This window comes from Ranitomeya imitator, chromosome 4 (assembly GCF_032444005.1).
Source record: "Ranitomeya imitator isolate aRanImi1 chromosome 4, aRanImi1.pri, whole genome shotgun sequence".
NCBI classification, from domain to species: domain Eukaryota; kingdom Metazoa; phylum Chordata; class Amphibia; order Anura; family Dendrobatidae; genus Ranitomeya; species Ranitomeya imitator.
The window spans coordinates 431367280-431394006 of NC_091285.1; the positions used below are offsets into that span (position 1 = coordinate 431367280).

The following is a 26727-nucleotide window of genomic DNA, read 5'->3' on the forward strand; positions in this document are numbered from 1 at the left end:
CTGGGGCTGGGAAGCTGCTCAGGCTATTGATAAGTACTGCAGAGTAAGTGGCGGCTTCTCAGGTCTGAAGGACGTGTACTCGTCGGGCCCCACGTACGATGACGTCCAGCAGAGCTTCTTCCTGGCCGAGACTCTTAAGTACCTTTATCTACTCTTCTCCAGTGACGACCTTCTACCATTAGACAATTGGGTGTTTAACACGGAGGCGCACCCGTTACCGGTCATCCGCACGGCCAACAGCACGCTGCCGGGAAACCATGTGGCACGATAGGACCATTATCCTGGGACCACTTCTTCAGACTTGCAGGCATATGGGTGCTATTCCCAGAGACCCCCCTCTTACAGGACTGGGGCGAAAAGTCGTTCCCGGCACAATTCCATTTTCTGTCATATTTCTTTCTCTGTCGCCTCCGTTGGCTGCCAGCGGCAGAACAGCGCATTGGAAGGAGGCGATCACTGACCAAACTGCTCTGCTTGACCAGGCTGCTACTGCAGGGGATTAATATGGGGCCAAAATCCAGGGCTGGGGCTTTTATGAGGGTAAATAGGGGGTCCGGAGAGAGTTTCAGGACAAGATGATTACCTGCACTTTGCAGCAGATTTGCACTGTCTGGTTTCTATCCTGCGCCATTGCCAAAGTTTACTTCTATCCCAGCGACTGTGGAGAAGAGGAAGCCGCAGCGCCCCCCGCTGGAGGGCACTGGAACGACTTCTGAAAACCAAGGAAGGGTCTTCATGTAAGCGACAGTCATCAGGAATTTTAGTAGGGGGTCTGTGTAAAGCGGTCCTCAACTCTGACACCGCACCCCGGGACATAGTTCTGGGAACTATGGAACCACATGGACACCAAAGACAAGAAAAACAACAACCATATCCAAAATGGCAACCTCTGGCTCCAATACTTCAGAGACCTCTATAAAGACATTCCAAAGGAAGGACTAAGCCAAGAACAGGAAAACATAATGGCGAAACTAAAAGCAATGGAGGAAAAAATCAAAAACTTCCAAAACCCGGTGGATACACCTATAACACTACAGGAAGTAACCGAGAGACTCTCCTCCATAAGAAGTAGAAAAGCCGGTGGCCTAGATGGAATCCTACCAGAAATGCTGAAGTACAGCCCACCAGAAATACAGGCTGCAATGGTTAAAATCTTCAATATTGTACTGAGTGCCGGCTACTTCCCTCGTACCTGGAACCAAGGCCTCATCACACCCATCCACAAGAGTGGGGACAGGTATGACCCAGCCAACTACAGAGGCATATGCGTCAGCAGCAACCTGGGAAAACTGTTCAACAGTATCCTGAACAAGAGGATCCTCACCTTCCTCACCGAGCACAACGTCCTCAACAAGAGCCAAGCAGGGTTCATGCCGAACCACCGCACCACTGACCACATCTATACTCTGCACAGCCTCATTCAGAGACACATCTACAATACAAAGAATGGGAAGATATACGCCTGCTTTGTGGACTTTAAAAAGGCCTTTGATTCAGTGTGGCACCCGGGCTTATTCCTGAAACTGCTGGAGAGTGGAATAGGAGGAAAGACCTACGATGTCATCAAAAGCTCCTACACCGAGAGCAGCTGCAGCGTGAGTGTGAGCGGCAAAAGAACGGCTTTTTTCCAGCAGAGCCGCGGAGTCAGACAAGGCTGCAGCCTAAGCCCAACGCTCTTCAACATCTACATCAACGAGCTGGCTACCGCCCTGGAATCCTCCTCAGCACCAGGACTCACCCTCCACGATGCTCAGGTGAAATTCCTGCTGTATGCAGATGACCTGCTGCTGCTGTCACCAACCGAGAAAGGCCTCCAGGACAACCTGAAAATCCTAGAGAAATTCAGCTCCACCTGGGCCCTACCGGTCAACCTAAAGAAAACCAACACCATGGTGTTCCAGAGGAGAAAGAGAAGATCAGACCAACACCCATCATTTATCCTCAACAACTGCGACCTCACAGGAACGGACAAATATACCTACCTGGGCCTAGAGATTCACCGGTCAGGGAACTTCAAACAAGCCATAGAGACCCTGAAAGACAAGGCCTGCAAAACCTTCTATGCCATCCGAAGGACACTCTACCATCTGAAGCCACCAGTGAGGGTCTGGCTAAAAATCTTCGACTCCATCATCGCCCCAATCCTCCTGTATGGCAGCGAAGTCTGGGGTCCTCACACCTACCCAGACTGGTCAAAGTGGGACTCCAGTCCAACAGAAATATTCCACCTGGAATTCTGCAAGCACCTTCTCCAGGTCCATCGGAGCACCTCCAACAGTGCTTGTCGGGCCGAGCTGGGCAGATTCCCTCTACACCTGACAGTTCTAAAGAGGGCGCTGTCATTCCGGGCTCACCTGCATAGGAGCAATCCAAGCTCCCATCCCTGATACATGAAGGTGAAACAGAAAAACCAGAACCCCCGGAACAGCCCAGCCAAACCCAACCGGAGCAGAACACCAATCACAACAACCTGACAAAAGCCGGAATTAGGAAGATGGCAGATGAAGGCCAGGAGAGGTATGTCAGTGACTGGAAGAATGATATCATCAGCTCACAGAAACTGACCATGTACCGGAGCCTACAGAGAGACTACAGACTGGCCCCATATCTGGAGAAACTCCCGGACCCCAGAGACCGCCAGATCCTGAGCCGATATAGACTCAGTGCCCACAGTCTGGCCATCGAATGTGGCCGACACAGGCAGAGCTACAAGCCCAGGGAGGAAAGACTGTGCCAACACTGTGACCAGGAGGCCATAGAGGACGAAACCCACTTCCTGCTACACTGCTCCAAATACTCAGCAGTGAGGGACACTCACTTCAGGAGACTCTCACATCTCTTCCCAGACTTCATCACCATGAAGGAGGAAGAGAAAACATATATCTTGCTGGGAGAAGAAGAGAGAGCGGTGGAGATAGCAGCGCGGTATGTGAGCGAATGCCATAGACTGCGAGAAAGAGAACTATGATGCCATGGACTATAGCCCCCAACCTGGATCTGCCCCATCCACCTCCCCTATGCCATGGACTATAGCCCCCACAATGGACCTGCCCCATCCACCTCCCCTATGCCATGGACTATAGCCCCCAACCTGAACCTGCCCCATCCACCTCCCCTATGCCATGGACTATAGCCCCCAACCTGGATCTGCCCCATCCACCTCCCCTATGCCATGGACTATAGCCCCCAACCTGGATCTGCCCCATCCACCTCCCCCCACAGCTCCTACCCAACATCCCCTCAGTCCCTATCCCTATTGCCTCTATACACTTGCTTTGGCAAAACTGATGTGTATTTGGTCCTGCCAATAAAGCTTCTTTGAATCTTTGAATCTTTGAATCTATATATATATACACACACATATATGTATATATATATATATATATATATATATATATATATACACATACACACACACATATGTATATATATATATCTATCACCTACTTTAAAATACTTTAGTAACAGCAGCTGATAGAAAAAGTTGGCATAATTGTTGGATAAGTACAGTGCCTTGCAAAAGTATTCGGCCCCCTGGAACTTTTCAACCTTTTCCCGTATATCATACTTCAAACATAAAGATACCAAATGTAAATTGTTGGTGAAGAATCAACAAGTGGAACACCATTGTGAAGCTGAACGAAATTTTTTGGTTTTTGGTTATTTTAAAGTGGGGCGTGCAATATTATTCGGCTCCTTTACTTTCAGTGCAGCAAACTCACTCCAGATGTTCATTGTGGATCTCTGAATGATCCAATGTTGTCCTAAATGCCTAATGATGGTAAATATAATCCACCTGTGTGTAATCAAGCCTCCATATAAATGCACCTGCTCTGTGATAGTCTCAGTGTTCTGTTTGAAGCACAGAGAGCATCACGAAGACCAAGGAACACAACAGGCAGGTCTGTGATACTTTTTTGGAGAAGGCAGGTCTGTGATACTTTTGTGGATAAGTTTAAAGCCGGATTTGGATACAAAATTGAAATGGAAGGAGTATCATACCACTGCAAATCTACCAAGACCCGGCCGACCCTCAACTTTCATCTCAAACAAGGAAAAGATTGATCAGAGATGCAGCCAAGAGACCCACGATCACTCTGGATGAACTGCAGAGATCTACAACTGAGGTGGGACAGTCTGTCCATAGGACAACAATCCATCGTACACTGCACAAATCTGGCCTTTATAGAAGAGTGGCAAGAGGAAAGCCATTTCTCAAACATATCCATAAAAAATGTCGTTTAAAGTTTGCAACAAGCCACCTGGAAGACACACCAAACATGTGGAAAAAGGTGCTCTGGCCAGATGAAACCAAAATCAAACTTTTTGGCAACAATGCCAAACGATGTTTGGCCTAAAGGCAACACAGCTCATCACCCTGAACACACCATCCCCACTGTCAAACATGGTGGCAGCAGCATAATGGCTTGGGCCTGCTTTTCTTCAGCAGGGACAGGGAAGATGGTTAAAATTGATGGTAAGATGGATGGAACCAAATACAGGACCATTCTTGAAGAAAACCTGTTGGAGTCTGCAAAAGACCTGAGATTGGGATGGAGATTTTTCTTCCAAGAAGACAATGATCCCAAACAAAGCAAAATCTACAATGGAATGGTTCACAAATAAACGTATCCAGGTGTTAGAATGGCCAAGTCAAAGTATAGACCTCAATCCAATCGAGAATCTGTGGAAAGAGCTGAAAACTGCTGTTCACAAACGATCTCCATCAAACCTCACTGACCTCGAGCTGTTTGCCAAGGAAGAATGGGCAAGAATTTCAGTCTCTCGATGTAAAAAACTGATAGGGACATACCCCAAGCGCCTTGCAGCTGTAATCGCAGCAAAAGGTGCGCAACAAAGTATTAATTTAAAGGGGCCGAACAATATCACTCGTCCACTTTTCAGTTTTTGAATTTCAAATTTTTTTTTAAAATAACCAATAAATTTCGCTCAACTTCACAATTGTGCTCCACTTGTTGTTGATTCTTCACAAAAAATTTACATTTGGTATCTTTATGTTTGAAGCATGATATGTGGCAAAAGGTGCAAACGCTCCAGGTAGCCGAATACTTTTGCAAGGCACTGTATATGTGTGACCAAGGAATTATTTTCAGCATTAATTGTTAATGAACCTACCACTCAGACAATGTATCTTTTTCCAAAATTTCAAAAGAATATCCATACACAACCTGGTCGTCCCATTATTTCGGGAGGAGGTGAATTACTTGGAACATGTGAATAGGCGGATTGACTCTAAATTACAAGCTTTGGTAGTCAATCTTCCTTCATAAATAAAGGGCACGGGTGAACTTCTCTGTAAGGTCGATGGTCTTTATTTGAACACTTACACTATATTAGTGACGGAGGACGTTGAGTCCTTTTAAACTATCATTCGACATAGTGACAGCCTTAGAGCCACGAAGGTATTCTTAAACATGTCCAATATAACCCCTACATTGTACCATCTGATATTGGAATTACTCGAGTTTACATTGACTCAATATTTTTTTGTTATCAAGGGGTCATTCTTCCTACAGCTCCAAGGTACTGCTTGGGGGCTGCCTTTGCATCCTCATATACAAATCTGTTCTTGGGGCTGTGGGAGAGGGACCTCTTCCTGTCAGATCAACAGGTGTCGATGGACAGCGTCCTCTTCTGGATGAGGTACATCGACGGCATCCTCTTGAACTGGCAGGGCAATTCTTCCTCCCTTTGTGAATTTATTACCAAGTTGAACAGCAGTGACCTCAATATACACCTCACCTATAAATGTGATACTGAAAGAATTGAATTTCTAGATGTCACACTAAAGAGACATCAGCATGACATGATCCAAACTTAGTTGTTCAGGAAACCTACGTCCACCAATTTGCTTCTACGCGCTTCTACGGCTCACCCGCAGCATATTATTAGATCGGTCCCCATTGGTCAGTTCCTCTGCCTTCGGAGGATATGCTCTATGGACCATGATTTTGAAAAACAAGAGATGGAATTAAAACTTAGGTTCAAGGAACGTGGCTATAGTAATAGGATGATTAAGAAGTCCTATAATAAAGCCAGGCACTCGAACCAAAATAATCTGCTATATAAAAATAATAAGACTATGGAGATACTAAAGAACAAATAAGATCTATTACTAACCATCATTCACAATTTGATTTGATGAGTGCAGCTCCTGATAAATCTTGGCCCTTACTAAAAATTGACCCCAATCTTTAAAAAAATATTGTCCGATAGACCTGCCATCACTGTCAGGCGCTCTAAAAATCTTCGTGACCATTTGGTCTAGAGTCACTATGTGGGAGAAAATAAGACAACATTCCTTGATGGTGTTGCCTTTTGGCGTGGATGAGGTCCGTTTGGGCGATATGTAGCTTGTTCCAATACTGACACTTGTGATTCTTTTACAAATTCTTATGGCTCTAAGATGTACAGGATTAAAAAATATGTAACGTGTACATCAACAAATGTCATCTATTATGCAGCATATCCCTGTACATTAATTTATGTGGGCCTTATTTCACTCCAACTTAAAGTGCGTGAGCATTTAATAGGTATACAGGCTGCCATAAACCATACGGACGACTCCACCCTAAAGACAATACCACGCCATTTTAAACTTTACCATCAATGTAATAGTGATCTACTTAAGAGTTAGAGGCAGATACACTTGCCACCAATATTTGTGGCAGGGGGATAACCCAACATTTGGCCCGTCTTGAATCTAAATGGATTTGGATGCTACAGACTGTCCGACCTCGATGCCTCAATGAGAGCCTGAGCTTTGCCCCATTTTTGTGATTACTGGTCTGCTGTGTTGACATGTTTGCCATCTTACATAGACAAAGTTTTTATTAATTTTAATTTTGTGTGTCATTATAATCACTTCAGATCTTTATTACTTCTACCGTCATCTTATATTTGTGTCTTTTTGGTGGTGCTCATCAGAACAAACAGCTGCATGCATGGATTCTTCATATGCTCGCTATCAAGACTACACACGAATATTTCCCATTGTCTAATGTTGTAAAGATAATTGCTTTCTATTTTTGTTATGCTTATACATCTTTAATATTGTTGCTATTTAGCAAGTTTTTTTCTGCTATATATAAATTACAATAATGGAGTTTTGTAGTACTGTTCATATTTGGCCAAATCTTAACATGCTGGCATGCTATACTGTTTGAATACACTGCTAATCTAATATATAAAGCGGAGTGTGTGTGCGTGTGTGTGCGTGTGTGTGTGTGTGTGTCCGGGATTGGCATCTGCACCGTCGCAGCTACAGCTACAAAATTTTGCACAGTCACACGTCTGGACCCCGAGAGCGTCATAGGCTATGTTGTGAGGCGAAATTTTAACCCCGCGCTTTCCAATTCACCAAACAATTTTGCCCCTATCTACATAATGGGGAAAAGTGAAAGGAAAAGTGTTGGAGGCAAATTGACAGCTGCCAGATGTGAACAAGGGGGTCTTAAAGAATGAGAGCGATGGCGCCAGAGTAATAATAATAATAATAATAATAATTTTTTATTTATATAGCGCCAACATATTCCGCAGCGCTTTACAAATTATAGAGGGGACTTGTACATACAATAGACATTACAGCATAACAGAAATACAGTTCAAAACAGATACCAAGAGGAGTGAGGGCCCTGCTCGTAAGCTTACAAACTATGAGGAAAAGGGGAGACACGAGAGGTGGATGGTAACAATTGCTATAGTTATTCGGACCAGCCATAGTGTAAGGCTTGGGTGTTCATGTAAAGCTGCATGAACCAGTTAATTAATTTTTTTTTTTTTTTAATATAGGCCACACAGGGATCGTTAGGTTAATGCATTGAGGCGGTAGGCCAGTCTGAACAAATGAGTTTTTAGGGCACGCTTAAAACTGTGGGGATTGGGGATTAATCGTATTATCCTAGGTAGTGCATTCCAAAGAATCGGCGCAGCACGTGTAAAGTCTTGGAGACGGGAGTGGGAGGTTCTGATTATTGAGGATGCTAACCTGAGGTCATCAGCGGAGCGGAGGGCACGGGTAGGGTGGTAGACTGAGACCAGAGAGGAGATGTAGGGTGGTGCTGAGCCATGGAGTGCTTTGTGGATGAGGGTAGTAGTTTTGTACTGGATTCTTGAGTGGATGGGTAACCAGTGTAATGACTGGCACAAGGTAGAGGCATCGGTGTAACGGTTGGTGAGGAATATGATCCTGGCAGCAGCATTCAGGACAGATTGGAGCGGGGAGAGTTTGGTAAGAGGGAGGCCGATTAGTAGAGAGTTACAATAGTCCAGACGAGAATGAATAAGTGAAACAGTAAGAGTTTTTGCAGAGTCGAAAGTAAGAAAAGGGCGAATTCTAGAAATGTTTTTGAGATGCAGGTAAGAAGAGCGAGCCAGTGATCGGATGTGGGGGGTGAATGAAAGGTCAGAATCAAGGATGACCCCAAGGCAGCGGGCATGTTGCTTTGGAGTAATGGTGGAACCGCAAACGGAGATGGCAATGTCAGGCAAAGGTAGGTTAGTAGAGGGAGAAAACACGAGGAGTTCAGTTTTTGACAGGTTTAGTTTCAGATAGAGGGAGGACATGATGCTAGAGACAGCGGTAAGACAATCACTGGTGTTTTCTAATAAGGCAGGCGTGAGATCAGGAGAAGAAGTGTATAGTTGGGTGTCGTCAGCATAGAGATGGTACTGGAAGCCAAATCTACTGATTGTTTGTCCAATAGGGGCAGTATACAAAGAGAAGAGGAGGGGGCCTAGGACTGATCCTTGAGGAACCCCAACAGTAAGGGGAAGGTGAGAGGAGGAGGAACCAGCGAAACATACAGTGAAGGATCGGTCAGAGAGATAGGAGGAGAACCAGGAGAGAACGGTGTCCTTGAGGCCGATGGAGCGGAGCATAGTGAGGAGGAGCTGATGATCCACAGTATCAAATGCTGCAGAGAGATCCAAGAGAATTAGCATGGAGTAGTGACCATTAGATTTAGCTGTTAGTAGGTCATTAGAGACTTTAGTGAGGGCAGTTTCAGTAGAGTGTAAAGAGCGGAAACCAGATTGAAGAGGGTCGAGAAGAGAGTTATCTGAGAGATAGCGGGTAAGACGGGAGTGGACCAGGCGTTCGAGGAGTTTAGAGATGAAGGGAAGATTAGAGACAGGTCTATAATTAGCGGCACAGTTTTGGTCGAGGGATGGTTTTTTAAGTAATGGATGTATGATGGCATGCTTAAATGAGGAGGGAAAAATACCGGAAGTGAGGGAAAGGTTGAATATTTTTGTTAGGTGAGAGGTGACAGCCGGGGAAAGGGACTGGAGGAAATGTGACGGAATGGGGTCACTGGTGCAAGTGGTCGGGCGAGAAGATGCAAGGAGCCTGCTTACTTCTTCTTCTGTAACTGGTTCAAAGTCAGAGAGTGAACTAGATGCAGTGGGGGAGGGAGGACAGTGCATGGTATGAAGAGATTGGGAGATGATTTCCTGTCGAATATGGTCAATTTTTTCTTTGAAGTAATTGGCCAGATCGTCAGCACGGAGATCCGTGGTTGGGGCCTGCGCTCTTGGGTTGAGTAGGGACTGGAACGTGTCAAAGAGACGTTTAGGGTTATTGGACAGGGAGGTGATGAGGGTGTTGAAGTAGGTTTGTTTGGAGAGGTGAAGGGCAGAATTGTATGTCTTTAGCATGAACTTATAATGGATGAAATCTTCGGGTAGATTAGATTTTCTCCACAGACGTTCTGCGCACCTGGAGCACCGCTGCAGGAAACGTGTTTGCAGCGTGTGCCACGGTTGTTGCCGTCTGTGCCGAGTTGTTTTATGTATAGGAGGAGCAGCTTCATCCAGGGCACTTTGCAGGGTTTCATTGTAATGCTTCAGAGCAGAATCAGGACATGAGATGGAGGAGATTGGGGCCAATGAGGACTGCAAGTTCTTCATAAGTTCCTGGGTGTTAATGGCCTGTATGTTTCTATAAGTGTGGAAAGTGGGGGTGACCTGAGCGGGATGGCAGTTCTTGATAGAGAATGAAAGAAGGTGGTGGTCAGAGAGTGGGAGAGGGGAGTTTGTGAAATCATCCACTGAGCAAAGCCGGGAGAAGACCAAGTCAAGGGAGTTTCCATCTTCATGTGTTGGCGAGTTAGTATGCTGCGAGAGGCCGAAAGAGGAGGTTAGAGCCAAAAGGTGAGAAGCAGATGGGGAGAGGGGAGAGGCAATAGGGATGTTGAAATCACCCATGATAAGGGTGGGGGTGTCACAGGAAAGAAAGTGTGGAAGCCAGGTGGCAAAGTGATCCAGGAACTGATGAGAGGGGCCGGGAGGACGATACACCACCACCACTCGCATGGAGAAGGGGACGTAGAGTCTGACCACATGGACCTCAAAGGAAGGGAAGACAAGTGAGGGTACTTGGGGGATAACTTGGAAAGTACATTTTGGTGAAAGGAGCAGACCAACGCCTCCACCTGCTCTGAGTATATACCGTACAGTTGCTACGGTGGGGCCCCGACATGGGATACTCACCACACACGGGGATATGAACACACACACAAAATGTGCTTGAACACATATCACCCTCAGCACACATTTCACCACACATACACCAACCTCGCCATATAAAAGTCGAAACACAAAAGTCGCCGCTCAAAACTCGCCACGCGCAAAACTCTCCACATGCAAAAACTAGGCTCACGCAAAACTCGCCACAAGTGCAAAACTCACCTCATGGAAAACTCGCCACACGCAAAACTTGCACACGCGGAAAAATTGCCACATGCACAAAAGTTGCAACACATGCAAAAGTTGCCTCACACAAAACTTGCACATACTCAAAAGGTACTACATATAAAACTCACCACGCGCAAAACTTGCTGCACACAACTTGCTACACTAACCTGTCACATGCAACTCGACACACAAAAAGTTGCTACACGCATGTTGCCACACAAAACTCATCTCACAAAAGTCGCTACATGCATGTCGCCACACGCAACTCAACACACACAACTTGACAAACGAAACTCGCCCTAAAACACACACAAGTCTGGTATTATCCTTCAAAAATAAAAATCTGATTAATAAGCAAACTACAAGAGCAACAAATGTACCATATAGGAAATACGGCAGCTGTCAGTCACATGACCTGTCTATTATGTATATGTGTGAGCCAATATATACTGCCAGGGGGAGGGCTTCCTGTTGGCTGGGGATTTATCAGGCTGCCAATTTAGCTTACAAATACTGAGGTAAAAATACTGACCAAATAACGTGTGAATGCGGTCTAATACAGGGGGAGATGACACAGGTATATACTATATACAGGAGAGATGGCACACAGGTATATACTATATACAGGAGGGGATGACATACAGGTATATACTATATACAGGGGAGATGACACACAGCAGGTATATACTATATACAGGGGAGATGACAAACAGGTATATACTATATACAGGAGATGACATACAGGTGTATACTATATATAAGGGAGATGACAAACATGTATATACTGAGGTGAAAATGAGAGGTGTGAGGTGAAAATGAAAAGGTGTGATTGCAAAATGAGAGGAGTGAGGGAAAATAGTGGAGTGATCGGAAAATGACAGATGTGAGGTCGAAATGACAAGTGTTAGGGGGGAATGAGAGGTGTGAGGGAGAAAATGAAAGATGTGATTGGGAAAATGAGAGGCATGATGGGAAAATAAGAGAAGTGAGGTGCTATAACTAACCACAGATATTTACTATGCCCAGGCAACGCCGGGCTCTTCAGCTAGTCTCTAATATATTTGATATAGGTGCACTTTAGATATGCATTGTGGATCAATAGTCTTTACCAATAGTCTTTTATTCTGTTCTCCATGCAGTGGTTCTGTACGCATTCGTGCCCGGGTGCCGCTGCCACGGCGGACTCTCTGCATCTTTATGTGGCAGAGACATCAGGTCATGCAATTCCCCGCGTGAGTGTGGCATTGCCACGTCATTGGCTCCATGATGTGGACTCCGGCCGGCGTCGCCGTTGACCCGGAAATGGTATGCGTCACTTCCGGGCATTGGCTGGAAGCACTTCCGGCGGTCTATAAGCACTATTTGTTATAGTTACTTTACGCCCCCGGACGAATGCTTCCGAAACGCACGTGGGGCGGGCACGTAGGTGCTGTAGACTCTGACCGTTCTTGTGTAGGTGTATATGTTCCTACTATGGTAATAATGTTGCAACTCAGGATACTACTACCCACATGACGTGATTGCCACATATAACTGTGGTTACTGCATTGCGCTACACTGGCAGCAAGATCCTTGCTCTCTTTCTTGTGATGCACACCCAGACCACATGGTCTGACTAGTAGGGCTGTATAAGTGTTCTACTGTTGCAGTGTGCCATGATTATATGTTCACATTGATCTAATTCAGTATGTGTGACCACTGTTTTTCCACCGCCTCCTGTGGCCCGTGTTGTTTCTGCCTATTCCTAGACATCCATGTACTTTCCCTCACCTGTATATAAATTATCGTTATGCTTTAAAATACTTTAGCGGCAACGCAATTATTTTCCTGCACTTTTATCAACTTTTACCGACTTTTTCCAATTATAAAAAATGCTTGTGTTCACAAATCCGCATGTGCCATATTCATCCCAAATTCACGTTTGGCGATAGTTTTCAAAACATATTCGCTCATCTCTAGTCATAACATTCCACATCATTCCCCCCCCCCCCCCCCCTTTCCTTTTGTTAGAGTGTGTTTCTTTGTAAAATTTCACTCTTTATCTACTTGAAAATGTTTAACTATTATTATAGTAAAAGGTTGGTTGTTAACCTACAAATGATTGTTCACTATCTAAAATGCCTAATTATTTTCCTTTTCCTGTCAAATTTGAAAAATTTCAATAAACATTACATAAAAAAAAAAAGATGCCTTGGTTGATGAAATCCATCTTGTGGTTGTTGTTTAATCTTTATTTTCAGATAATGATTATGCTCATGCTCCGGGGCGGCCTGTGGGCGGTGGAATTTGGGGGTCTTGTCCACTACCAGGGCAACCCCTTATACTCCATGCTTGGGCCTGAAAATAAAAAGCCTATACTAACCTCCCATGCTGGCGCCATTCTTGCAGTGTTGGCACTTGTTCTTACCAGGGCTCTCATACGGTTGTTGTGACCCCAGCACCCAATCAGCACTGGTGTCAATGTCCCCGACTTCCTACGAACTGAAGATGAAGGGGCAATCCAGGCTGCAGCTGATGTCTGACATCCTTTTCATGTTCAATACGACAGAAAACCATGACAATGACGCCAGCGTCATGTGTCACAACAACTGCATGGGAGCCCCGGGGAGAGAGTGTTCTGTCACTGAGTGAGAGCATAGGCTTTTTTTTTTTTTTTTTTTTTTATTGGAGCCACTTGGACAACTTCTTTAAGTTTAATCCAACGGGGCTTCTCCAACTTTCAGTCTTGGCTACAGTCACTGTTCACAACACTGATAGCAGCAGCTGTAAGCATGCACTGGTACTTGGATAGCAGCTCTGCAGAGCTAGTTGTCAAGTTTAAAGCGTTATTTAATGAAGAATTAGGTCCCCTTTAAGAACAAAGCAATTGGTTTTCATCATCGCATTTCAGTAACCATATTTTTAGTTTTTTGCTGATGTAAGGAATGAAAGCTTGTTTTTTTTTTTTGTTCCAGGAATTTTATTTGGCAGTTGCCGCATTTTGGGGCACATATAATTTATTACACAACTTTTAATAGCTCTTTATAGAGAGAAAATGAAAACAGTTGTCTTTTGACATCTAACCTTTTCCTGCAGCACAAATAAAGTTGTCAGCAAAATATAGTTCTATTTAGGTTTTACTACTTTTGCCCATTAAATATTGATTGAAAAAAATAATTTGTTGTTAAGCTGCTATATTCTGAGAGCTAGAAGTCTTACAATTTTCCATCAATAGAGCTGTATGAGGGCTTATATTTTGTGTTATAGGATGTCATTTTCAGTGGTACTGATTCTTGGTGCATATGCCTTTTTGATTGTACATTCCAATTTAAAAAAAATGTGTAAAAGAAACTATTTAGGATTTATATTTTTTTAAACAAGGTTTTCTATTTGACATATGCTAACTTTATTCTGGGCAGCCTGGTCGCTCAGTGGTTAGCACAGTAGTCTTGCAGTGTTGGAATTTCTGACATTTTATTTTTCTTATGGCATGCACCATACAGGATAAATAATGACAATTTTATAGAAGAGGGTCAGTACGATTACATCGATAACCAATTTATATACTTTTTTTTACATTTTACTATTTGCACAACAAAATGACTAATGAAAATTTACATTTTTTTGCATCATGTTCTGAGAGTTATAATCTTCAGTTTTCAATATAAAGTGCTGTATGACAGTTTGATTTTTTTGTTTAACAAGCTGTAGTTATCTACAATTTTTGGAACTTTTTGATCAATTTTTGTCTTGAGAGGCAGGATGAACAAAAATACAGCAAGTCCGACGATATTTGCAATTATTCTTTGTTGTGTTCACCAATGTAAAGGATAAATAGTGTTATATGTAAATTATGGATGCGCCACACCCAATATGTGATATTTTTAATCTTTCACATGAAACCATTTTTTTAGTTCAGAAAACTAGAATTTTGAGTTTCTCAAATACTTATAGAATGTAAAAAAAAAAAAAATTTTAATAGTCCATCAAGGGGACTTTAACATACGATCTAATAGTCACATTAGTGATGCACACTACTTCAGCAGTGCTGTGTATTACACCGTCTTGTCAGTGCTTAACTGTCAGGTAGTGTAGCAGGCCTCATCTCCAGAGGGATCTGGCAGGGGTGCCTATGAGCTGACATAGGGATGCTTTCCTTCTGTTCAACTCCTCATGTCCGCTGTTCCATGGCATATGAGAGGTTAATCTGCTAGGATGGGTCAGTAACAGCAGAAGCCCTTCTGTGTATATTAGTCACAGGAGTTGACCAATTGTGATCTGCATGATGTACAGTACATATCCATCATGCAACACCAAGTAATATGTGCTCAGGGCGGAAATATAAGTCATGTAGATATAGGATTTGTGTCATGTTACATAAATTTGCATTTCTACAAGTAAGGATTGGTGAAGAAATTTGGAAGACTGTCTTGAATACAAAAACATCATGATTCTTCATTTACAAAGGAATGCTCTTTAATAAAGGCATACATTAACATTTCTCTGCATGTTGGAAACTTGTCACTGAAAATGAGGATACTTAAGTTACTGTGAGACAGAACAATTGGATCCATAGCTGTAGACACTAAAGAAAACAAAACAAAACTATGTACCAGACAGGTTTGGAAAGCAGCAAAAGGATTTCTGAAGGCTTGTCCCGCAAATACCACATACAGGCAAAAGTACTACTGTAGACCGCACCCCAATGTCATTCTTTTCTGTTCAACAAATGCTACATGGAGAATATTGGAATGCACGTTCTGTAATGCCACTTCAGGAGATACAGATCGTTCAGATACTCCTCTTATAATACACAAACAATTAAATGTACGTGGATGATTGAACCATTTATGTGAATAACCGCATACATGTTTCTATCAAGAAATTAATATTATGCCGTAATGTTTACTTGTAAGTTATGGTAGACTTACACTGCCATATTTTCAGTATATATATATATATATATATATATATATATATATATATATATATATATATATATATATATATATATATATATATATATATATATATATATATCTTAGTTGTAGCTTTGTTTTCTTATTTTTGCCAAAAATGGGGACAGAATGGATTGGAGGGTAGTTGGTTGGAATACAAATTTCTATTGCATGTTATACGGACCAAAAAAGTGGCCATATAAATGCAGCCTTACTCTAAAGTCACATACAATCTGCCAAAGCTTTTTCATAAGCTCAGAATAAGAACAAGGTTTCAGTGGAAGCAACCAAATCACTACAGTTTCACCATCAGAACATTTAGATGCAATGCCAGATCTTGTGCTTCAACTATTCTCCGGATTCAGTATCTGAAGAGGAGTGCACATCCACACGGCCGAACGACGCAAACACTGCAGGATTGTACCCATATTTCCATAATCGTGGCTAGAGTTTCTCTTTACATAAACAGAATATGGCAATGATAAGTGGCAATTGCAAAAGCTTTATAAAATGCACAAACCTAAAATAAACATTTTATATAAAAATAATTTCCAAAGCATTCACAAATATGCAGAAAGGACACTAAACTGGAGCGGCTTTTCCCCATATATTTACGCTCCAGAAAAACAGTGTAGTCAGCCTCTCCATAATGCAACATGCACAGTAGTACAGATGACACTCCACTATATATTAACACCTACAGCACTGCAAGTGCTCTAGACGAAGGGGACCTTGCACACTTACTGGTGACATGTTAATTATATTGTATATTCAGTGAAACGTAAACCGGTTGCCCTGAACTAGAAAAAGGTACGGTTTTTGCTTGCTTTTGTAAGTTAACCCCTTTCTGCCATCAGACGTACTATTGCGTCCATGGGGGGTGGGCCCTACTTCCCAAGGACGCAATAGTACGTCATATGCGATCGGCAGCGCTCACGGGGGGAGCGGCGCCGATCGCGGCCGGGTGTCAGCTGCCTATCGCAGCTGACATCCGGCACTATGTGCCAGGAGCGGTCACGGACCGCCCCCGGCACATTAACCCCCGGCACACCGCGATCAAAGATGATCGCGATGTGCCGGCGGTGCAGGGAAGCACCGCGCAGGGAGGGGGGCTCCCTGCGGGCTTCCCTGAGACCCCCGCAGCAACGCGATGTAATCGCGTTGCTGCGAGGGTCTTGCCGCCCTCCCTCCCTGCTCCAGGTCTCGGATCCAAGATGGCCGCGGATCCGGGTCCTGCAGGGAGGGAGGTGGCTTCACAGAGCCTGCTCAGAGCAGGCACTGTGAAGCCTGCACTGCTGCATGTCAGATCAGTGATCTGACAGAGTGCTGTGCAAACTGTCAGATCACTGATCTGTGATGTCCCCCCCTGGGACAAAGTAAAAAAGTAAAAAAAAAAATTTCCAAATGTGTAAAAAAAATTAAAAAAAAATATTCCTAAATAATGAAAAAAAAAAAAAAATATATTCCCATAAATACATTTCTTCATCTAAATAAAAAAAAAAAAAAACAATAAAAGTACACATATTTAGTATCGCCGCGTCCGTATCGACTCGCCCTATAAAACTGGCACACTAGTTAACCCCTTCAGTAAACACCGTAAGAAAAAAAAAAAAAAAACGTGGCAAAAAACGACGCTTTATTATCATACCGCCGAACAAAAAGTGGAATAACACGTGATCAAAAAGACAGATATAAATAACCATGGTACCGCTGAAAGCGTCATCTTGTCCCGCAAAAAACGAGCCACCATACAGCATCATCAGCAAAAAAATGAAAAAGTTATAGTCCTGAGAATAAAGCGATGCCAAAATAATTATTTTTTCTATAAAATAGTTTTTATCGTATAAAAGCGCCAAAACATAAAAAAATGATATAAATGAGATGTCGCTGTAATCGTACTGACCCGAAGAATAAAACTGCTTTATCAATTTTACCAAACGCGGAACGGTATAAACGCCTCCCCCAAAAGAAATTCATGAATAGCTGGTTTTTGGTCATTCTGTCTCACAAAAATCGGAATAAAAAGCGATCAAAAAATGTCACGTGCCCGAAAATGTTACCAATAAAAACGTCAACTCGTCGCGCAAAAAACAAGACCTCACATGACTGTGTGGACCAAAATATGGAAAAATTATAGCTCTCAAAATGTGGTAACGCAAAAAATATTTTTTGCAATAAAAAGCGTCTTTCAGTGTGTGACGGCTGCCAATCATAAAAATCCGCTAAAAAACCCGCTATAAAAGTAAATCAAACCCCCCTTCATCACCCCCTTAGTTAGGGAAAAATAAAAAAATGTTTTTATTTCCATTTTCCCATTAGGGCTAGGGTTAGGGCTAGGGTTAGGGCTAGGGTTAGGGCTAGTGTTAGGGTTAGGGCTAGGGTTAGGGCTAGGGTTAGGGCTAGGGCTAGGGTTAGGGTTAGGGCTAGGGTTAGGGCTAGGGTTAGGGTTAGGGCTAGGGTTAGGGCTAGGGTTAGGGCTAGGGTTAGGGCTAGGGTTAGGGCTGGGGCTAGGGTTAGGGTTGGGGCTAGGGTTAGGGCTAGGGTTAGGGCTACAGTTAGGGTTGGGGCTAAAGTTACAGTTAGGGTTTAGATTACATTTACAGTTGGGAATAGGGTTGGGATTAGGGTTAGGGGTGTGTCAGGGTTAGAGGTGTGGTTAGGGTTACCGTTGGAATTAGGGTTAGGGGAGTGTTTGGATTAGGGTTTCAGTTATAATTGGGGGGTTTCCACTGTTTAGGCACATCAGGGGCTCTCCAAAAGCGACATGGCGTCCGATCTCAATTCCAGCCAATTCTGCGTTGAAAAAGTAAAACAGTGCTTCTTTCCTTCCGAGCTCACCCGTGTGCCCAAACAGGGGTTTACCCCAACATATGGGGTATCAGCGTACTCAGGACAAATAGGACAACAACTGTTGGGGTCCAATTTCTCCTGTTACCCTTGGGAAAATACAAAACTGGGGGCTAAAAAATAATTTTTGTGGGGAAAAAAAAGATTTTTTATTTTTACGGCTCTCCATTATAAACCTCTGTGAAGCCCTTGGTGGGTCAAAGCGCTCACCACACATCTAGATAAGTTCCTTAGGGGGTCTACTTTCCAAAATGGTGTCACTTGTGGGGGGTTTCTACTGTTTAGGTACATTAGGGGCTCTGCAAACGCAATGTGACGCCTGCAGACCATTCCATCTAAGTCTGCATTCAAATGGCACTCCTTCCCTTCCGAGCCCTCCCATGCGCCTAAACAGTGGTTTCCCCCCACATATGGGGTATCAGCGCACTCAGGACAAATTGGACAACACATTTTTGGGTCCAATTTCTCCTGTTACCCTCGGGAAAATACAAAACTGGGGGCTAAAAAATAATTTTTGTGGGAAAAAATTTTTGTTTTATTTTTACGGCTCTCCATTATAAACCTCTGTGAAGCCCTTGGTGGGTCAAAGCGCTCACCACACATCTAGATAAGTTCCTTAGGGGGTCTACTTTCCAAAATGGTGTCACTTGTGAGTGGTTTCTACTATTTAGGTACATTAGGGGCTCTGCAAACGCAACATGGCGTCTCATCTCAATTCCTGTCAATTTTGCATTGAAAAGTCAAACGGCGCTCCTTCCTTTCCGAGCTCTCCCATCCGCCCAAACAGTGGTTTACCCCCACATATGGGGTATCAGCGCACTCAGGACAAATTGTACAACAACTTTTGGGGTCCAATTTCTTCTCTTACCCTTGGAAAAATAAAAAATTGGGGGCGAAAAGATAATTTTTGTGAAAAAATATGATTTTTTTATTTTTACGGTTCTGCATTATAAACTTCTGTGAAGCACTGGGTGGGTCAAAGTGCTCACCACACCTCTAGATAAGTTCCTTAGGGGGTCTACTTTCCAAAATGGTGTCACTTGTGGGGGGTTTCAATGTTTAGGCACATCAGTGGCTTTCCAAACGCAACATGGCATCCCATCTCAATTCCTGTCAATTTTGCATTGAAAAGTCAAACGGCGCTCCTTCCCTTCTGAGCTCTCCCATCCGCCCAAACAGTGGTTTACCCCCACATATGGGATATCAGCTTACTCAGGACAAATTGTACAACAACTATTGGGGTCCAATTTCTTCTCTTACCCTTGGAAAAATAAAAAATTGGGGGCGAAAAGATAATTTTTGTGAAAAAATATGATTTTTTATTTTTACGGTTCTACATTATAAACTTCTGTGAAGCACTTGGTGGGTGAAAGAGCTCACCACACCTCTAGATAAGTTCCTTAGGGGGTCTACTTTCCAAAATGGTGTCACTTGTGGGGGGTTTCAATGTTTAGGCACATCAGGGGCTCTCCAAACGAAACATGGCGTCCCATCTCAATTCCAGTCAATTTTGCATTGAAAAGTCAAATGGCGCTCCTTCGCTTCCGAGCTGTGCCATGCGCCCAAACAGTGGTTTACCCCCACATGTGGGGTATTGGCGTACTCAGGACAAATTGTACAACAATGATTGCGGTCCATTTTCTCCTGTTACCCTTGGTAAAATAAAACAAATTGGAGCTGAATTAAATTTTTTGTGAAAAAAAGTTAAATGTTCATTTTTATTTAAACATTCAAAAAATTCCTGTGAAGCACCAGAAGGGTTAATAAACTTCTTGAATGTGGTTTTAAGCACCTTGAGGGGTGTAGTTTTTAGAATGGTGTCACACTTGGGTATTTTCTATCATATAGACCCCTCAAAATGACTTCAAATGAGATGTGGTCCCTAAAAAAAAATGGTGTTGTAGAAATGAGAAATTGCTGGTCAACTTTTCACCCTTATAACTCCCTAACAAAAAAAAATTTGGGTTCCAAAATTGTGCTGATGTAAAGTAGACATGTGGGAAATGTTACTTATTAAGTATTTTGTGTGACATATCTCTGTGATTTAATTGCATAAAAATTCAAATTTGGAAAATTGCGAAATTTTCATAATTTTCGCCAAATTTCCGTTTTTTTCACAAATAAACGCAGGTACTATCAAATAATTTTTACCATTGTCATGAAGTACAAAAAGTCACGAGAAAACAATGTCAGATTCACTGGGATCCGTTGAAGCGTTCCAGAGTTATAACCTCATAAAGGGACAGTGGTCAGAATTGTAAAAATTGGCCCGGTCATTAACGTGCAAACCACCCTTGGGGGTAAAGGGGTTAATGATCTGTCTATTCACTTGAGTTGCAACACCAGCTATAGCCTGGGAGCATCTTCAGAGCCTATTCTGGGAAACAAAAAGGTGCATGTTATTTTTCAATTCTGGATGTCCCATTTAAAAAAAAAATATAATATATATATAGCTGGTGTTGCAACTCAAGTGAATAGAATATAATGTATATATATATGCGCATTTTTTGACTATTGTATTTCTCCAGTGCCTGGAGGAAATTGAAATTAAAAAAAAAAAAAATCCATCAATTGTATTACAGATTTTGCAAAATGAAACGTCAAGAATATGAACTCTAAGTTTCTTTGACTCAGACAGGTGGAAAAACCTCCACTAGCACGTAATTTGTCATTTTGCTGACAGTAAGACAATGAGCAAAAATTAGAGTGCAATCTTACAGTCAGTAAAATGTAATTTCGCTGCATGGTTTCAGACTGTTCAGGGCTAGTGTCAGATTATCGCACATACGCTAATTCGTAGGCACTTCCGAATAAAAGGTTGAGAGGCTTCACAATTTAAACAATAAAGGACTTTGGTTTGAAATTTAAATATTAAAAAAAGTAAAAAACAAAACAAAACAAAAAAGTGCAGAATCTTCTGACTGGCCCACAAGAGGTCACGGAGGTAGAGAAGCCGTGGCAGAGATCCGGCCGATGTTAAACACTCCATTCCATCTCTGCATTTATTAAAACTGAGCACATAGACACATGTAGAAAAAGAAATACTGGTTTCAAATGTAAAACTTTACACTAGATGAGGTCTGTCCTTTAATAACTCTTGCTTGGATAAGCTGCAGCCACACTGAATCTGTAGATTTTCCCCCAAACGTCCATTGTGTTATTCTCGATGGACGAGGACAAACAGTCCTAGCAGAAATAAGACAGCATACTGGAAAAAAGAAAAACCATTGAATTAAAATCAGTTTAAAGCTACGTCAGTTGACACTTTTTACACTTCAGCCAAAGGCGAACAAGAATTAAAAAAAAAAAACTCTTTCAAAATGGTTTGTTTTACATGATTCACTGTCCGATTTCTCTCCTAAAAGCAATACTTGAGAAGGAGAATAATCCCATAGTAAAAGCACCCAAAAATAGCGCACACCGTTCCATCGGCTTTATGGTATGACGAGTAATTGTTGTTCTATTGATTGATATAAAATATAACACATAAAAATCAGATATTTTGTAATTAGTGATGGGAAAACCTGCGATTCGCAACTCTCGGGTCATCGTTTGATGAGCCAAGATGGCATGATGGCGCCATAGCATACACAAAAAGTTGCACCAGCCTGGCTATATATAGGGTTGTGATAACTTGTCTTTTATTCCCTAGCATTTGCATGTATAGGAACCCACTGGGCGGTCTAAGTGATTCACAGCTATCTTTATACACACTCATACAAGGAAAACTGTCAATCACTGAATAGGACCTCCCATTAGACACATGTACAGTCATGGCCAAAAGTATTGACACCCCTGCATTTCTGTCAGATAATACTCAGTTTCTTCCTGAAAATGATTGCAATCACAAATTCTTTGGTATTATTATCTTCATTTAATTTGTCTTAAATGAAAAAACACAAAAGAGAATGAAGCAAAAAGCAAAACATTGATCATTTCACACAAAACTCCAAAAATGGGCAAGACGAAAGTATTGGCACCCTCAGCCTAATATTTGGTTGCACAACCTTTAGCCAAAATAGCTGCGACCAACCGCTTCCGGTAACCATCAATGAGTTTCTTACCATGCTCTGCTGGAATTTTAGACCATTCTTCTTTGGCAAACTGCTCCAGGTCCCTGATATTTGAAGGGTGCCTTCTCCAAACTGCCATTTTTAGATCTCTCCACAGGTGTTCTATGGGATTCAGGTCTGGACTCATTGCTGGCCACCTTAGAAGTCTCCAGTGCTTGCTCTCAAACCACTTTTTGAAGTGTGTTTTGGGTCATTGTCCTGCTGGAAGACCCATGACCTCTGAGGGAGACCCAGCTTTCTCACACTGGGCCCTACGTTATGCTGCAAAATTTGTTGGTAGTGTTCAGACTTCATAATGCCATGCACACGGTCAAGCAGTCCAGTGCCAGCAAAGCATCCCCAAAACATCAGGGAACCTCCGCCATGTTTGACAGTAGGGACCGTGTTCTTTTCTTTGAATGCCTCTTTTTTCTCCTGTAAACTCTATGTTGATGCCTTTGCCCAAAAATCTCTACTTTTGTCTCATCTGACCAGAGAACATTCTTCCAAAACGTTTTAGGCTTTTTCAGGTAAGTTTTGGCAAACTCCAGCCTGGCTTTTTCATGTCTCGGGGTAAGAATTGGGGTCTTCCTGGGTTTCCTACCATACAGTCCCTTTTCATTCAGATGCCGACTGATAGTACGGGTTGACACTGTTGTACCCTCGGACTGCAGGGCAGCTTGAACTTGTTTGGATGTTAGTCGAGGTTCTGTATCCAACATCCGCACAATCTTGCATTGAAATCTCTTGTCAATTTTTCTTTTCCATCCACATCTAGTTAGGTTAGCCACAGTGCCATGGGCTTTAAACTTCTTGATGACACTGCGCACGGTAGACACAGGAACATTCAGGTCTTTGGAGATGGACTTGTAGCCTTGAGATTGCTCATGCTTACTCACAATTTGGTTTCTCAAGTCCTCAGACAGTTCTTTGGTCTTCTTTCTTTTCTCCATGCTCAATGTGGTACACACAAGGACACAGGACAGAGGTTGAGTCAACTTTAATCCATGTCAACTGGCTGCAAGTGTGATTTAGTTATTGCCAACACCTGTAGGTGCCACAAGTTACAGGTGCTTTTAATTACACAAATTAGAGAAGCATCACATGATTTTTCAAACATTGCCAATACCTTTGTCCACCCCCTTTTTTATGTTTGGTGTGGAATTATATCCAATTTGGCTTTAGGACAATTCTTTTTGTGTTTTTTCATTTAAGACAAATTAATTGAAGACAATACCAAATAATTTGTGTTTGCAATCATTTTCAGGAAGAAAAGGAGTATTATCTGACAATTGCAGGGGTGTCAATACTTTTGGCCATGACTGTACATGCAAACACCAGAGTTTTCAGTACATAAAATTCAAGTTTTACTGAAAAAATTCCCACAAAAATGTATATCAATGAGTTTCTGCTGCTCTATAACAGGTCAGATACCATTTCCAATAGGATACGTTCCCTTTAATAATGATTTGCAACTCAGCACAATTATAGAATCTTAAGAAACTTTAGGCTTAGACCTCTTACTTCACCCCAAATAAGGTTGCCTATAGTGCTCATGTCCTGTTGGTCTCAGCTCAGAGAGAAGATTACGTGATCATTTACTGGTCAATGCAGATTTTACTCTAACAATACCAGGTCATAATAGATCCTACTCATCACAGCTGAAAACAAGACAAGAAATGAGACGTCATAAAATCGGCAGTGACTAGCTGCAGCGGTATTGTGATGTCAGTTGGAGTAGTAAGAACAGAATGTCAGGGAGCTATATACTTATAATAATAGACCTGCTTCAAGAATTATACACTATAGGAAAAAAAAAAACACAGCATAAAGTGCCCCTGCTGAAATTATTTTACACATATTAAGTCATCAAAATGGCTCACCTTAAACTTGGGATAGTCATTCATGAGTATTGTGACAATGCCAATGTAAGGTACAAATCTGAAAAGTAAAATCATCATTAAATAAAACTGGACTGCTAAGAAAAAAAAATACAATAACCTACTAAAACAACTGTTCAGTATGGCACAAAGTACAGAAGTGGCTGGCATAAAGCAATGATAAGAGTGATAGTTGGACTCATTCATACACTGGGCAGTCGTCCCCATGTACCAGGTCCTAATGGTCAAATAGAATATGACATAATCACACATTTCATACTCTAACAGCCGGTCATTTGGGAAAGCTTTTTACATTTAAGGCTATGTGCCCATGTTGCAGAAATGCTACGGAAATGTAAGCAGCATTTCCGCAACTCACTGCCACAGGTAAAACGCATGCAGAATACGCATGTGTTTTCCTGCAAAACACAAGCGTTTTTTAGCTTGCATTTTCCAAGCGATTTAAAGCATCGCTTGGAAGGGATTGACAGGTTGGTCACACTTGTCAAGCATAGTGCTTGACAAGTGTGACCAACTTTTCACTATTGATGCTGCCTATGAATAGTTAAAGATAGAATTTTAAAAATAATAAAAAATATGGTTATTCTCACCCTCCGACGGCCCCCGATCTCCTTAGCGGCGCTCCCGGTACGTTCCGTTCCCAGTGATGCTTTGCGCGAAGGACCTTTATGACCGCGATGTCATCCCAGGTCCTTTGCGCAATGCATTCCTGGGAACGGAAGCCGCCACGTGCACCGCTGAGAGGCGGGAGGACTCTGGGGATAGTATATCACTATTTTTTATTTTCTTTTGTTTTTTAAACAGAAATATGGTTCCCAAGGGCCTGGAGGAGAGTTTCCTCTTCTCCAGACCTGGGTACCATCCGCACATGAAGTGCTCATTTTACGCATGGTGCGCATAGCCACATGCGTAAAGTGAGCGTTTCAATGCAATCTTATGGCTGCAGAATCGCCACGATTCCGCAGAAATAATGAACACGCTGCAGATTTTACCGCTATGCTATTCCACTGCGGGAAAATCCGCATCATGGGCAGAGCAACTGTGGAATCCCATAGGACTGCATGGGAATACGGTTTTTAAACGTTTCCACTGCGGCAAAAAACGCGGCGGAAACGCATATAAAATGCAACGTTGGTACACAGCTTTAAAAAGATAAACGGGGTATTTGTGCCTTATTAGAATATGCTGTCTAACTATTCAAAGGTGGTCTCATCACCAAGACCCCATGATCAATGGGAATAAAGTGAATGGAGCGGTGCTGCAGTATACGCACAGAATTGGGGTAACCATACTCAAATTATTGAAGAAGCTGCACAGCCCAAGAGAGCACCACAGACTGATATTTATTTTACTCATTTATATAGCGCCATTAATTCCACAGCGCTTTACAGACAGACATCATCGCTGTCCCTGATGGGGCTCACAATGCAAATTCCTTATCAATAGGTCTTTGGAGTGTGGGAGGAAACTGGAGAACCAGGAGGAAACCCACACAAACACAGGGAGAACATACAAACTCCTTGCAGATGTTGTCCAGCAATCTGAAGGCTACAGAATGTCATGAGCGACAGCATCTCTTAGTAATATCGTGTAATTTGCTGCTACTAAAAGACTCCTTTATGCATAGTGACCTGTTAGAAAGGCGATATACTATTCTACCTTGTTGTAGAATGGGCAGTACGGTGGCTCAGTGAATAGCACTATTGCTTTGCAGCACTGGGGTCCTGGGTTTAAATCCCCCCAAGGACAACATCTGCAAGGAGTTTGTATGTTCTCCCCATGTTTGGTGGCTTTCTTCAGATAATTCTGGTTTCCTTCCAAACCTCAAAGACATACTGATAGGGAATTTACACTGTGAGCCCCTATAAAGGACAGCAATGATATCTGTAAATCGCTGTGGAATATAATGGCTCTGTATAAGCAAAGCATAATAAATAACAAATAATAGTTGCTATTGCTTATGTTTTCAACTATAGCACCTGAGTGGCACTGAAATGGCAGAAAGCACCATGTAGCGGCTTTGTCGATGTATACATATAGTGTATTTAGAAATATAGTGTGTTTTAACTTTACGTTCAAATTTTAGTTTGACACTTTTGGGCAATAATTACATGGTACTAAGTGGTAGAATAAAGGTTACATTGAATTAGCCTGAATACTATATGCAAGAAGTTTCTTGAAGACAAAAGGTAGTACTGAAGAATATTTATCATGGCTGAGGAAGCAGTAGAGTGGAATACTAAAATATGACAATGCTTCTGACTCTGCCGGCAG

The 26727-nt window shown here is 42.5% G+C and overlaps 1 protein-coding gene, 1 non-coding gene and 1 pseudogene across 2 annotated transcripts in view; 1 reads left to right on the top strand and 2 right to left on the bottom strand.

Moving 5' to 3' along the window:
* The window catches only part of LOC138676347 (mannosyl-oligosaccharide 1,2-alpha-mannosidase IB pseudogene), a 1310-nt pseudogene extending 1003 nt beyond the window's left edge, over window positions 1-307 (top strand).
* A 20644-nt stretch (window positions 308-20951) lies between these two features.
* Window positions 20952-26727, bottom strand: part of SEC11A (SEC11 homolog A, signal peptidase complex subunit) — a 74357-nt gene continuing 68581 nt past the window's right edge. The window contains exons 5-6 of the mRNA XM_069765547.1: window positions 24436-24493; window positions 20952-21708 (exon numbers count right to left, since the gene is read on the bottom strand). Coding sequence (XP_069621648.1) covers window positions 21658-21708; window positions 24436-24493 — 109 coding nt within the window. The 3' untranslated portion in view covers window positions 20952-21657. The remainder of the gene's footprint in view (window positions 21709-24435; window positions 24494-26727) is intronic.
* On the bottom strand, window positions 24123-24215 carry LOC138677748 (Z30 small nucleolar RNA). The gene has a single exon (XR_011321141.1). It is a non-coding gene; the product is annotated as a Z30 small nucleolar RNA (small nucleolar RNA).